The sequence below is a fragment of the Amia ocellicauda genome, chromosome 9 (assembly GCF_036373705.1).
Source record: "Amia ocellicauda isolate fAmiCal2 chromosome 9, fAmiCal2.hap1, whole genome shotgun sequence".
Classification (NCBI taxonomy): domain Eukaryota; kingdom Metazoa; phylum Chordata; class Actinopteri; order Amiiformes; family Amiidae; genus Amia; species Amia ocellicauda.
In genome coordinates, this window is record NC_089858.1 from 24604865 (window position 1) to 24620389 (window position 15525).

At 38.5% G+C, this 15525-nt stretch overlaps 1 protein-coding gene across 1 annotated transcript in view; it reads right to left on the reverse strand.

Annotated features, from left to right (window-relative positions):
* The window catches only part of cpne7 (copine VII), a 53854-nt gene extending 38817 nt beyond the window's left edge, over nt 1-15037 (reverse strand). Inside the window, exons 1-3 of the mRNA XM_066713801.1 lie at nt 14972-15037; nt 10697-11580; nt 199-381 (exon numbers count right to left, since the gene is read on the reverse strand). Of these exons, the coding sequence (XP_066569898.1) occupies nt 199-381; nt 10697-10876 (363 nt within the window). The 5' untranslated portion in view covers nt 10877-11580; nt 14972-15037. The remainder of the gene's footprint in view (nt 1-198; nt 382-10696; nt 11581-14971) is intronic.
* Nucleotides 15038-15525: the final 488 nt, after the last annotated feature.

A 15525-nucleotide genomic window follows, 5' to 3' on the forward strand; every position in this document is an offset into this window, starting at 1 on the left:
TCGACTAGTTTCTGATTCTGTGACGTAGGCATCATTGGGAAAAGCCTGGAAAAACCTTGGATTGTTAAATCAAGACCTGGTATTATATACATTATAAATAACAATACAGTAAAAATCCTGAGATTACTGATGCCACTCAATAAAATGTGAATAGTAGATGCAATCGCACATTTAAGAGGAGGATGATGCTGTGCCTACCTGCCCCAGCGTGCACTCCATGCCTCCTAGGAAATCGTCATCACGGGTGCCGATGCTGCAGTGGCCATGGATGTCGTACACCTCGAAACGCAGCTTCTGCACCTCCTCGAAGTAATAGTCCAGAGTGAAGACCTTTGAGAACATTGGGTGCAGGTTGCTCTTAATGACTTCAGTCCTGTCAATCTGGAACAGAGAGGGAAAAAATCCCAAATGGGATTCAGGTCAAGATGCACTTCACCACAGTCAGAGTAGGGTGTAGTATTTACAGAGCTCTTTTTCTCCAAGTTTGCAAAGACTATTGAGGCTGGGTAGAAAACATATTGTGAATGTACAGAATGGGGGAAAATATTATTATAATAATTACATACTGCCTGCTGATTTTAATACACGTCTTCCCCTTCACATAACAATCTAAAACAATAGCCCACACACCCAGAATCTCACATAGGGGAATTTTATTTCACAGCTGAACCTACCAAAAATTAATTAATTGTGTGGACATTTTTGTCTTATGTATGGTTATAGAGTTCTATATCTTCGGGATAGATGATCCTGGAGGATTACTAGGAATGTTTGATGGCATGTAGTGCCACTGGCAGTTAGTAAAATGCTTCCACAGTTTCACTTGTTTGTTTGTTTGGTTTGTTTTCCCGGGAGCAGTTGCATGAATGAAAAAGCAAATATCGACAGCAGTTGGCAGGCAGAGAGAGGTATGGGAATGGTAGTGCAGTGGATTTGAGAACTGGCACAACAACACACACTCCACTGCTGCCCTTGCTCTCTGGCCAATTATCCATCCTCCAAACTCATTTGGGGCTGATAAAAAAAGGAGCAAGAGGGCAAGCACATAATACTTATAGACTTCAAAATTGGGCTTCATTGTCCTGTCAGGTACCAAACTGAATTAATCTTTAAAGACAAGAAGAAAAAAACTCCACTCTCTGTCACAGGAAATCCATTCAGTTGTACCGAGTAAAAAAAATAATTGTTAATAATCTAAATCAATCTTTTTAACAATGGGCATTATCAGAAGATAAACGGGCAGTTAAGTCACTTATTTTTAAATTAGTATGTATGGAATTTCCAGCTAGGAGTTTTCAAAGAGAGGGATCTTTAAAGTACACAGGAACTCAGCTTCAATTCTCATCTCAAATATAGCACCTAGTCCAAAATAGTTTCCACTGTCTCCATAGTAAATTATTGGTTTAGAGATTTCTGGTCTGGAGGAAAAGCTGACCTGATTTTCCTTAGATTTCTCCCTTTCAAGTTCTTACCCAGCCCAGTCTTGCTTAGTTTGGTGAGAAGATCAAGCTTCAAGGGACACAGCTGCTGGCAAGTGAACGTTCAAAAACTTGACAAGGAAGAAAAAAAATTAATATTCTTGGACTTGTAAATAAAGTATGATTTGAATTGAACTCCGCAAGTTTTCACAGATCCAAGGTGTCATTCAACACTTTCTAAAACAAGGGGGAAATTTGCACGGGAATTATTTTGTATTTAGTCCTATTAGCTCTGCTGGTTGTTATGGCTTTCTTCAGTGTCTTATACATGCACACATACTGAGCTCTGAGTCTTTACAATGCACAGATATTCCCCCTGTTGAACTGTAAAGAACAGGACTGTGGATAGCCCACAACAATTACCTAAAAGGAAGCAAATATGTATGCACTGTGTTTCATTACAAGAGGCATGACTGATCCTGCTTAGTCTATGTGGGGTGGAAATACTTCTAGGATAAATAGATTGTGCTGCTTAGTGCAGTATCACCTTTAACAGCAGTATCTTTAAAGCAAAGACAGGCTGTACTGTGGCATGGATTAGAAAAATCCGCCCATTGAGCAGCTCTGGTGGGGGAGAATCGCCCACCATATCACTGCAGGAGCAATAGCAATTCTTTAAGGCAGACATCAAACCCTATACCACTTAAAATGGAAAGCAAAACCTTAGCTGACACCCAAATTAAGCTGTGCATGTTAAAATCTGTTTTATCCCATACATTAAATGCAGTGAGTGAAGTGTGAAATGAGTGAAATTAATATATTGTGAAAAAAGATCACCCTAAAGAGGGATATACTGAAAGGTCTGTGTATCGCTGTTTGGAATCAGCATCTCCGCTAATTCCTCTATCCAAGAAAGCTCTCCTTACTCTAGCTGGTCTGATAATTAGACTCATTTTCTCACGTGTTGCTATTTCCATACATGAGTGCTGAAGTTATAACACCTGCCATCGGTGATAATGAAAGACTTTCATTGAGAGACTTGCTTAATGGCAGAGGCTCTGAAGTGAATGCAAAGATCACTTTATTATTTGAGTCAAGCTTTGAAGTGGGAACAAAACTGAAAGCTGAACAGAATTTCTATACACAACACTGTATTGCCGGGTATCATGACATATTTCCATTGTTTTTACAGTGTGTTAGAACTAAAATTTTGGAGCACTGAAATATTAGAAAGAGGCAGTGTTTCAGAGGGGAAAGGGGTATAGATGGTTTGTCTTTAGAAGATTAACAGGGATATCAATTCTTTGCATTCCTTTTCAAGTTTAAAGGATGGCTGGATTAATTTTGACAGTCACACTTGCGCCCCACTGTCCGACTCAACACAACATCTGTAACTAATGAGAGCAGCCAAGGAACAAACAAATAATTGAATTACCTTTGTGATCTGCCATCTGCAGACACAGTTGTGCAAATATTTGTCTGTATATTTATGTGATGAAAGCAACTCAGTGCCATGAGCAGGGATTTGTTAGCAAACTGCCTGAGCAACATGGAAAAGAAAATCACGCACACACACATGCACACACACATGCACACACACAAAAAAACATTGACAGGACTAGAATTGTGATAGAGGACTTCTGAAGAGTCCATTTCAAACTGCTGATTAGCAGCTATGCAGTTCAAAAGGTGATACCATTAGGCTTTGCAGTCTGGCTTTCATGGTACACTCAACGGCATCGAGAAGTACCCAAACCAAGCTAACCACTTAATTTCACATAATGAGTCCAATAAGTGCTTGTACTGAATCCCCTGTAAGGAAGACCTGAAGAATTTAATGGAAAATCATCATATATTAAATAAATATTACAATAATAAAATTTGTAAATATAATACATTAATTTTAAAATATATCCAAATAAAATACAGACATACAATACTTATTCAAGCTGTATGTTTTTGGTCATTTGCGTTTGGTTCTAGAAAGTCTACACTGAAACAAGCTCACGCTCAATTAGCCAGGAGGATTTAAAGGGAGATTATATCCTTCAGATCATGTTTCCCTCCCACAAACCTCATTACAAACACACTTGATTTCATTCTCAGGCTTTCCCTATTGCTAAGCAGATTTCTCCAAGTCAGAATGACATGGGTGTGGGTGGGGGGATGCCCTAAAGATTTGTCAACCAAATAGGTTTTCCTGTATTAAATAGCCTCAATAACACACATAATTCTCCCTGTTTCAGTTTCTTTCATCCAGTGTGACAGTGAGATGCCATCTTGGTTTCACCTGTGGCATATGTCTGCTGTCTCTCCCTTACAGGAAACAATGACACAGTTGTGCCCAGATTGCGCACACCATCCCCACCTCCTTCCTTCCCTGCTGCAAATGACAGAACTTCACTAGCCTGGCAGTGTAGGAGACTAAGCCCGAGGCCTCATCTTTGTAAGTAAACGTCTTTAGTGTCAGTTTGTACGGCAGCGTTGGAGTAAACCTGTCTTCTCCTCCTCCTTCCCCTTGACAGCGCACTACATCTTTGTCCGAGAGCGCAGGCGGCTAGGCAAGAGGTGTGTGGGTGTGTTACTTCATACCTACTCAGCCTTGGTTGCTAAAGTGCTTTACATGACAATGTCACTTCCCATTGAGGTGCATAAGAGAGCAGAGAAGGAGCCCTCCCACTGCTTACAGTGTGACAGAGAGATCCGCCTGCACAGCACAGCAAATCCAGAGCACAGCGTCTTATCAGCAGACAACTAGTTTCCTGTCAGAGCTCAGAGAGTCTCACCAGGCCCCCTGGGGGAAGCGCATTGATGGAAACTGAGAGACAAAGATGGAAATAGATCGCTGCATATTGGAGAACACTTACAAAAAATACAAACAAATATGGGCATTAGTCTGATGGGTTTTACTCCCTCCGTACCAGAGCCAGTCCTTTCAAGATGCCATTCTGCGTGAATTTATTTTTAATTTGCTTTGTCTTTGAACAGCTCATAAGATAAAGAAACAAGGAGACTATGACGATACATGCCCCTGGTCTTCACCATTCTCCAAAGCTGCCATGTTAAAAAACGGGTCATTTCAGGATACACTGATGATACATTGGCACATTAATATGCCCAAATCTGTAAATTCTCTGCTTTGTAGTCTCTCTGTGAGCTTCAAACAGCAGAGAGGGAGGGGCAAGGAGGCAGAAGAGAGGAATCTGAGAAACGGGACAGACAGGTGCTCTGCAGCTGTCTTTGGAAGAGGTAATGCAATCTGTCTCGATAAGAAAGGTTGACACTGCTGTCTGCAAGGTGGTTATTTATTAAATTAGCTGTCCAAATCTATGTCTACGCCATCTCAAAATGTGCTCTAAATGCATGTGACAGATAGCAATGTAGCCTCTAGACTTTGGCAAATGGTATTCGACTCAAAGGCATCATCTGCAAACCAGAGAACACAAAGCTCTCTGCAATTTGAAAAAGGCCTCAAGGGTTGTGCTTCATCATTCACACAAATACAGAAACATTGCACATGCTGTCATGAGCAATCACAAAGGTTAGAGAAGAACTAGATATTTGGGCAATCTTTCTGCTGCTATTGAAGGTATGAAAAGCAGCTCTACTTGGGACTTTCATGTCTCATTCTACAATGCATTATAGTAAGTTTAGTAAGTAACCTGCTTGTGCCTATATATAGGTTAACTAAATTCAGTTAATACAACCCTTCAGTGTTTCTTTGTGGTAATTCAATTGCATTAATTTGTCAGAAGTCACTAAGAGTTGGGGTCAATTCCTTTTGATCAATTCCAATTAATCACCCATTCAATCTAGTCAACTCCAGTTCTGATTCTTCCAATTACAGGTCCAAATTTAATTTGAAATGCAATTGTACTGACCCCAACTCTGCTCACTAAGCACTAATCCTGTTTCACGTTTACTTTGTTATTTAGCTCATTGATCAAATCTGCTTATTGTTTTTTGTGGAGAGAGGAAACAAAAACTGAATGTAACTTGTTTGAGTGTTTACATAAACTTGTTCACAACATTTATAGTGCATTTACTGCAAACCCACACCTCATCTGTAAGATCGGATGGGGAACCATTGTGAATGAAAAGACATATGGCCAAGACTGTGGATCACTATTATTACAATTTCAGTGTAACTCCCACGGTCATTTGTAACAGTGATCCTATTGTCATTGGTTTAGTAATGCAGTAATCCTATTGTCATTGTAATCCTACAATACTACTAACTACTCTATGGTGAACTGTGACCAACTTTTACATCCCACAAGATTACATATATCACTGTATAATGGCAAGCCTCCAACCCAACCAAATACAACTGCTTAGTCTGTAATGATATTTTTCAAACACAAATCCATGTATTTGTTTCTGTATATTTTAACCAATTCTACAAGCAAATGCAAAACATTTTGTCATACTAATATACACTTGCAAACCCCACATTTTAAACCGCTGTGATTTTGAGTGTGAGTCTAAGAATGGAATTAATTTCTACCTCGTTCGACATTACCAGGTTGAGAAAATAAAACAAAATATTCAGGGTCTTTTTTTATATTTTATGAATTTATTTATTTTTGTGCAAATTCTTTTCTTCCCAGCGCAAAAAAAAATCTCTTTAGCCTGTCAGACATGAGTCAGTGAGAAGCAGTGTTTTCATTTGCTTTGGCATCAAAAACTCTGTCAGGAATGACACACTGAAGCAGCCACTGATAAAAACTCATTTGAATAATGTTACAGCTTCCCCCACATTAGTAATGGATTGTTAGTAATGAACTCGCTGTCAATCTCCGACAAATGAATAAAGAAACGAAGAAAAAAAAGAGAAAGAACCAGTGACCTCCTAAAACTAGAGTTCCTATGGCTGAGGATAAGTCAAAGTTAACGACAGTGAGTTCAATACAAAAAACAGGTCCAGAGAGCATACCCTGAGGTTACAGCTTCACAACATAAGAAAGAGAAGGTTTTTTTTTTCCATACAGAGGAGATAAGTGGGAAGTGGATGAAACAAACTGTTAATCTATGATGGTTCATTAAAGAGTTTTGTTGTTGAGATTCTTAAATCAATATGGTCCCCTTGTGATTGTGCATCACCTTACATCAGCACGTCTCTTATGTATCAGGTCGGCCTTTTTCTCCAAGATCTTGCAATCTTGCCCCTGGGAGCCACGGCTACAGCTTCCAAAGTCTGCAAGTTCCTGACATGGACAGCAACACTCTTTTCATGTCCCAGTTTTGCATTTATTAAAAAGAAAGGACTTGCATAGGAGTGAAGATGATAATAATTATAGTAAGAGTAGTAATAGTAGTAGTAACTGTCTGTACTCTCCCTCACTCCATACATAATTGACTTCAATTATATTTGAAAGGCCAAAGCCTAGTTGAAATGGTGGACTTTCTGCATCTCTGCTGCTATCCCCGCAACCTGGAGTGAAATCGGCCTACTGTTGAGTTCATCCATCTGATAGACATTTGTGTGCCATCTGCTAAAGCCATGCACGTGTACATAAATATCTGCAACTGTGTTCAGCAGCCAGTAGCACTCAAATCTCAAGGTTGCCTAGTAATTAACCTTGGCTGTGAACGTTCTCTCAGACTCTGCTTTTGTGTCCTATTAAATTTTTTGACATTTTGAGAGGCACCACAAAAAAGAGAGATGGAAAGAAAATCATTGACAGCTCACCACTTGAACAGAGAGTCTTACCATGTCTATGCACAAACCTTCAGTGTGTCAGATCTTATCCAAAGCCATGTGTGCAATAGAAGTTTGTCCATATCTTTGATTCTACCTTCATATTTACAACACTATAATGCAAGATGGGAGGCAGCCAGGGGGCAGGGGAGTGGGTACTGTCACATGTATACATTTGTGGGGTGTTTTTCCCAATCTAAAATTACCTTTACACAGCTTTCAATTACTGCTGATCACCACAATTGACAGATATGGCTGTTAACGCCAAGGGACGTTGACCCCAGAGTAGGAGTCTATTAGTGTGGGCTGAGTGGCAGCTTGGCAGGTTATAAAAGGCAAGCAGGCCACAGCTTTCAAATCACTGGTGACAGCCAAAAAAAAAATACAATCTTATTATTCCTCACTATGACAGCTCTGCTTAGACCAAAGAATCAATTGTTGACCTGCAGAACATATAATGACACCCCCCATTCACAACCTGGCTCATCACATCAGTGTAGCCAAAAGCAGCCCTTCTTATACTGCAGGAGAGATGCCATTAAATCCACGCAGATTAAGTTCTAATGCTCTCCTTCCTTTATTTTGTGATTGTGCTTAAAATATCTTCAATATGTGCTTTCACTGTGAGAGGGATGAAGATAATCAGCAACATATTTTAAAAGTCATATGTCGCAAGGTATTTATATGTTAAAAAGGCCAAAAGGTAAATATCATAATTGTGTTTAGGTGTCACAATTCTAAGATATATTATTTTTAGTTTTTGACATACTAAAAATAAAAATGAAGATTGTAATGTATTATTATATTTAAAACAGTTGCCTGATATTGCAAATCCATGTTCTGTTTTTCTCCGACACATTCCAGAAATAATTGGTATAAGGCAAAAAAATATAACACAATCAGACTGGATTCCAGTATATCTGAATTCTTTACTTTATCTGTATTACCAATTTAAAAAAATCAAGTGAACCATAAACAAAGCTACAAAAATAAATAAAACCCATTAATTCCATTCAGCATGTATTTTCGTCTTCTTCTACAGAGTTTGTCCAAGAACCATATTAATATTGTACTCAAAAGTTAGAGATTCAGATCAAATTATTTAAGTGGCTTTTTCAACTCATTCAACTGGTTTCTCAGACCTCCATTAGCACTAGACGTGCCCTGAAATTACAAATTGTTCATCTGAGACTGTGAAACCAGCCCACTGTGCCCTTAAAGGGTTAAAAACAGCAGAGAGGAGCTACACTAGTATGTTAGTAACTCCATTCCTAGGGCACAATTGTCATTCTTTGAGCCAACAAGAAAATAGCACAATGCAGATATACAGTATCAAATAAATATTTAATGTTGCTTATTTAAATGTCCCTGCAGTCACATGAAAGAGTCATTTTTCCTTATTATAATACTGGGAATTTCTCTTCAGGGAGGCTGGCTGGCCCAGTGGTTGAGGGACTGGGCTTTTTACCAGGAGAGTTAATGAGTCACACACAACCTGCTTTGGGTGAAGGATGTAAATGACTCAGTTGTCGACGCACCCCCAAGACTCTGCAAGTCATTTTTGATAAAAGTGTCTACTAAATGACTAATTACAATTGTTGTTCCTTTTTCCACAAATGTGCAGTAAGCTGAGTGTTTTATAAATAAGGCCTCCAGAGTCTTAAAATGTAGTCATAATAATTAAGCACTGGGGGAAATCGGGTAGTAACTGTATTTGAAAGACTTCAATTACACCATCAGCAGAGAGCATTGAAGATAATGAGCTCAGCATCTCCTGGCATCCTACAACACAACCAGTACTGTTTGTGAATGGGGTTCAAAATAATACACAGGAGGTACAGAAGTAAAACAGACTCTGAAGATAAAGGTCTCAGAGCTGCGCGATTCTGACCTTGAAAGCACTTAGCGCCAACATAGTAAATGCTCATTATAACAAATCACCCAGCAGACTTCAACCAAAGCTTCCATTTCATACTGAAGCGATCCAGTTACCCTGTCCTTATTATAGCCAAGCATTTAAAGGAAACATAATGAGTCCTCAAAAGTACCTCACAAGTATTTGTATTTATATTCTGGGCATGTCACATTTACATTTCACATGTGTTATCTCAATTCCCATTAGGCTCAACATATTTGCCGGGCAGATGGCAGTGGCTTTTTTATGTATACTACAAAAGCATGATGTTCTACTGATAGTTTGTCCATCACTGATATTAGCAAGTTGTTTTTGATACCCGAAAATTATTACCAACTGTCATTTATTAAAAATGTATAAATATTTCAAATCATCTCATTATTGATGAGCCTCAATATTTATGATGGTTGGAAAAATGGTCTTGTACTTGATCTTTTCTTACTCACATTGTTTTGCAATTACGTACACACCAGAATACAGTTATTGTTTGTTGTGCTTAATAATACATCACGGTTGAATACACAGGTATGATTGTCCTTGTTTGCTTGTTATAGTGCCACAATATTACATTAATTTATAATCATAATACGTCATTTCAGTGTATCTCAATTCAGTGGAGACATACAGATGTTCTTGCCTCATTAGATATTTTACATATCCAATTATATTAGGTGTATAATTACTATAATTTAACTTCATTGTATGTCAGTTGACACTGCATGGGTCTCTACTGAAAGAGACCTATATCCAGCAATGTTTTGGAATGCATGTTTGAGTCTTAACAGATTTAATTGCAAGCAGCTAATCAAAACGTTTCCCTTCTCTTCATTCCTTCTAGGCCTATCCCTCCAAAAGGCACTCTGAGATTCTTGCTAGACTTGTTAAAGGATTTGACACTTGGTCCCTAGGTGGTTTTCTGGACAAATCAATTCAATTGTGCTACCTCCTGCCTCTAGCTATCATTGGGCTGAAACCCACACAATGCATAGTATTACATTTACAGATCATGTCAACTTTCCAGATATTACAGCCCAAACCAGTGCCCTGCACACAATCTCGGGTAGCTAATGAACCATACCATCCACGAAATTAATCTACACCCCCATCTTCCCTTAGCAGCCACATTTAACTTCCCATTATTTCTGCCAAGGAATTCATAAGTTAAGCCCGAGAAGAAAATGCAACTGCTATATATAACAAAAAAAGTAATACATTATTGCAGTTCCAGTGGATTTCAATTTACACCTACAAAAATACTACATAGGGAAACTATCTGCAACCAAAGAAAAAAAAAAGCTGCACATATTTTTGCTCTACAAGACCTAAAAACTACACATCATCCCCCCCCACCACCACCATCTCTTTCAGATGTTGTACTTGGCACAGCTGTTGGAATAATGAAGGCAGGATTAAAATTTCATCCTTCAGTCTGACGCTTTAACACAAATGGCTCATTCCTTAAATCTCAGTTCCTGACTCGAAGCCGTGGCTGCAGCTCCTGAAAATTCTTTGAAAACTACTATTTAATTCTGGAGCTACTAAAGTGAAAAGTCGATCCTGCCATCATCCTCCCTAGTTGTATATGATTCAGCTCCCGTCCCCTAGATTTAATATGTTACAGGGAAACAGAGATCTTCCTTTAGCAGGGAAAAGAACACTCACCTCTGTCCATTGTCCCTGGGCTTGTACCATAAGAACAACACTGGGATCAGACTTGTTCAGTGTGTCTCGGTCCAGTAGTGCCTTGCAGGAGACCCGTAGTTCTACTTTAGAGACACAAGCTGTGGGAACCACACTCAGGGCTGCAGCCGGTGAGGCCAAGTCTTGGATTTCATTCATCATGGTCTTGGATGTAAGTTGACTGCGCTACCAAGAGAGTCCTAGTGCTGAAGTCCAGAGCCACAGAACCAGAGAGGGATCTGTTTTAAATACCTCCTAGAGCACGTCTTCCTTTGAAACAGTGTACTGGTTGATCTTTTCAGAAAGCCTTGAGATTTTTTCGTAAAACAACAAAACAGATACGATTAAATTGAATTTAAAAAACCAACAAGGCCGATGTTTCCACTGAATGGGAAACTCGGTTTGGGCAGCTATCAGAATGAAATCCTGTGAAAAGAAGATATGCTTTCAAATCCTCCACCCGAAAAAATAAATACTGAAAATAACAGTGTACGTCGGTTTTCCTTGGCCTAAAAAGTGCTTGCTTTTCCCAAGAGATGGACAGCGTCAGGCTTTTATATTTCAAGTGTTAGAGCACAAAATCATCTCATTTCTTCCTTGATATGGATAAGTGAGGAGGACCAAGAATATGAAAGCACTAATTAGGCCATCTGAAGGGAGTAGAGAGTCAGTAATAGCAAGTGACTTTATGAATGGGCTGTCAGAAGCCAAAAAAACTATGCTTTAATCATCAATGAAAGGGTGAGTCTTTGATTTTTTTTCCCAAGGCCGTTTAAATGTATAGCCTTTGCCAAATAAAACAGTTCTTGAAGGAAAAACTTGTCCACGATTTAAAGATGACTCTCTCCAGAGCAGCACACTAAAGCCTAAGAAACAGAAACAAACACGCACACAATTGTTTTCATTAATCACTGCCAACTATTCAGGACAATTCCGTTATCAATCCTGATATAAAATGTTTGGATGAAGAATGCATTTTGAATGGATGCATACACAACAGAAGATGTCAAGCCAAAGACAAAGCACGTCCTCGGGAAGATTCATTCATACTTACTGTTCCCTCACACTGTGCTTCCAATCCTCCCAACAAGAAATCTGAATTGAGTTTTGTTTACAGCATGAAAGCTGTTTGCTGTTCTAGAAGTCTTTATACTGTCTGTTCATTATCAACCTTTGGTAGGTACACAGGCTGGTTTTAAATTAATCTGGCAAAAATACTTCCTATAGTATTAGCCTAATCCCCATCACTGGAACTGTGATGGATTTTACATCTGGTGTGATAGCAAAACTAAACACTGAATTGGCATCTGAAATATGTGTTTGTATTTCTCCATTTGTTTTTAAATATAACTTCCAGCTCTTTTGTTGTTGTTATTTGATGTATTTTTTGGTTTTGCTTATGACATCCTAAATTCAATTTTGTATAACACTCTTGTGGTGTATTAAGAAAGCAGTAACATATATTATGTTTGGAATATAGTGATATATGGTAACAGTCTAGTAAAGGACACAAATGTTAACAAACACAGAACATAGATGTAGCACGCTTGGAAATTGCAGCAATAATGGAATAATCAAATACTAATGATGGTTATGATGATTGCTGTTTCTGTATTTTTAATTATAATAATCGAGAATAAAATGAATATGCAAAAAGTCCACAATTGCACACAACATTTTACAAATATACTATCAACATAAATCCCAGAGGCATTGTTTTATTCTAGTCTTTTGCCTTGATCTATATTTACTAAGTCGATTTGCATTGGTAAGATTAGACAATAGGTGGCCCAGGTTGACATTAGGAGAATAGATTTCTTCTCTCGGGTTTCCCTTTCTCTTCAGGAACGTTTGGCTTTGCTTTTAGGAAACGGATAATTTCTATCGCCTAAAGGAGGGGGTTTTGATTGACACATTCAGAGCTGCCTGTGAATGTATATTTTCCACTCTAATGTAAACGTATGTTGGGGAAACGATCATCATATTCCACCCTCCGATTAAAAACAAAATGTATAAAGAAAACCGGATCCATATGTAGGATTGTTGAGAAAACGCTGATTTACATGAAATGATTGAAAGCGCAGAGTAGCGCACAGCAGTGGCATACGCTAAATGAAAGAGTATTATTTTAGCTAATATTTGTAATGCAAAATGAAATCCAGGAACTACGAGTAATGTCGATGTGTGTGTTTTAGCTGGCTAACGGAGAGGGTGGTTGGGTAAGTGCTTAAACGTATTGGTGCGGTTCGGAAAATGTACAAACGTGGAATAACAGTAATTACACAATTTCCGGCTTCGCGTTGTTGGCAGCTACTCTACAAATGTTTTCTCAGAAGTCAAACAGTGAGAGACACAACTGTCCTCAATCAATAATTTGACAATGTTTAATTTAAAATGGTATTTAAACTTTTGCCACGTTACATTAGAGGGTGTTCATCGGAGATTAACAACAACGGAGATTAACATTCACCATTTGCATAGCGTTTAAATATCAGTTTTTCTATGATCTATCCATATGGCTACACACGAGGCAGTGAATCTGCAGTGCTGACGATGGCAAAGCCAGAGCCCTGTGGTATTTCAGCACCAACAGCGAAGGACAGCTCCCGTCTGCACAGACGAACATCAGTGCGGTTTATCTTTAAGAGAGGGTCACCTGAAGACAGATTTCTTGCTCTTTTGCTGGTTTGTGAATATGTGTTTGTTCTTCTTAGAGTTTTGTTGCGTTTTTGAAAGATGTGTGTAAAACACATAGGTTAATTATATATCAGAAGACGCTGATTTGCGTATATTCTAATGATCACGTAAACCATTGAACAAACTAAGAAAATGATTATGGATAGAAGTCGTGTTTCTGCATATTAGTAAGATGTCTCACAAAATAATATAGTAAAATAAGTGTTTTGGCTATGTTAAAGTGTACCTGAGTATAAAATGAACTGTGAGTGTGTATTCTCTGTCAGGTCTGTCTTTATTAAGCCATCTTTTAAATAGTTAAACCGATATGAAGTCGTTTTACAGCAACAGATCAGTCGGGTAGACTAGTACCCACTCCCTCTCCATTAGAGCTGCCTGTTCTCGACATAATAATACTGAATAATACAGGTGGGTAATGAAACTTGTATTATTAACTTTCCAAATTCACATTCATGGCTTTAACTTCTAAACTGTAAATGTTGCATATTTGTGTTTGAAGTTCTCTAGTCATTATTTTAAAAGCAGCCCACAATCAAGCGAATTTTCTTTTTCTTCACAACTTTCGTAATTATGGCCCCAGGTTATCTCTAAGAATATATTAAAGTGACATTTGCATAAGAAACCCCCGAGTAAGCGATAAGATCAATTCACTTTAGTGTAGTCAGATGCTGTTGGAGTGAAGTATTTCGGCGATAATCTCCCTAGTTGGGATGTTGATGCCAACGACCAACAAAACCGCATTTCTGTAGGAAGCCAATATCCTCTGTACTCGTATCTTATCATTTTGACAATTCAACATCATAAAGAAACCGGAAATACTAGCAACTAATTGAATGCCTTCAAAAATTAATTTAGCAGCTATATGAACACAACAATAAAACCTAACACAACCATAACTTAAGCATGTGTTCATGATGGAGTTAGAAACATCCTTTCTACTGGTTTAATGCATGGTGAATGACATGGCTAACTAACACTGAAATAATGTATCCTCTTAAAAGGCGATATCCTACCTGTATTTTTTGGCATCCACAGGTGCATGCCTATATATTAGCTGTGGTTACTACATGGTAACTGAACATGTCCATATTTATAACGCCAGGACCCTGGTCTTCGCCCCCAAGTATAAACCAGTATGATTCGTTCAAGACTTGGAGCGAATGAAGCTCCTCGTTTCGATTCAACTATAAAAGAAACTTCAGTCGGATCCTATAAAAACTTGATATGCAACGTGAACTACACTCCAGTATAACATCGTAGAAACGGAATACAAAACCTGTCCATAAAATCAAAAGTCTGATTAAACTCCAATTCAATAATCGCAAAACAGTCAACCTATGATTTGACAGAGAAGAGTTTAAAATTCGTACAACACACATTATTAAAATGCAGGATTCGCCTAGAGCCCTGTATAAGATATTCATCCACGAAGAAGCATAGCGCGTTTGTATAACGTTTATATTGTTTTACATTAGTCGAAATCCTAAAGTCCCACCTGTGCATTGACTTTTTTATTTCTCCCGACAATTGCACGTTTCCATTCGTTCACGCAATCCTTACCTGCTGTAGTCCCCAGTACTTGCACATGTTGTTTAAAGCTTTCTTCCGCCACCTCCTAATTTTCCGAAACTCGGGATGGAAGAGAGAGAGAGAGGGAGAGAGAGAGGGAGAGGGAGGAGGGGGTGGTGGCTAGTTGCTATCCTCTTATCAGCCCCTGGAGGGAGACACTCATACGTAGCCAACAGCTGAGGGACAGTTTTGCCAAAAACAGCAAAACTGGGGTAGGAACGGCGAACTGTAAAGCCACTACAAATATTTGCTTTAAGAATACACGGATGGCTTTTTACTACTGTCTCTGTGCGTTTCTGTGTGTGTGTAGTTAAATCTAACAGTACCGGAAGAGTAGTTAAAGACAAAATTGAATTATATAATATGAATCTTGTTGTTTTTTAACAAAATTACTCTGGCATAAATTAAGACAAAAAAGCAGTCACAGGAGTTCTGTCATTTCAATAAAACAATGTTTAGAATGAGTGGGTAACAATTTACACTATATGACAAGTAATACAATCATTTGTAACAACAACCACAGAAACATATTTTTCTTGTCCACA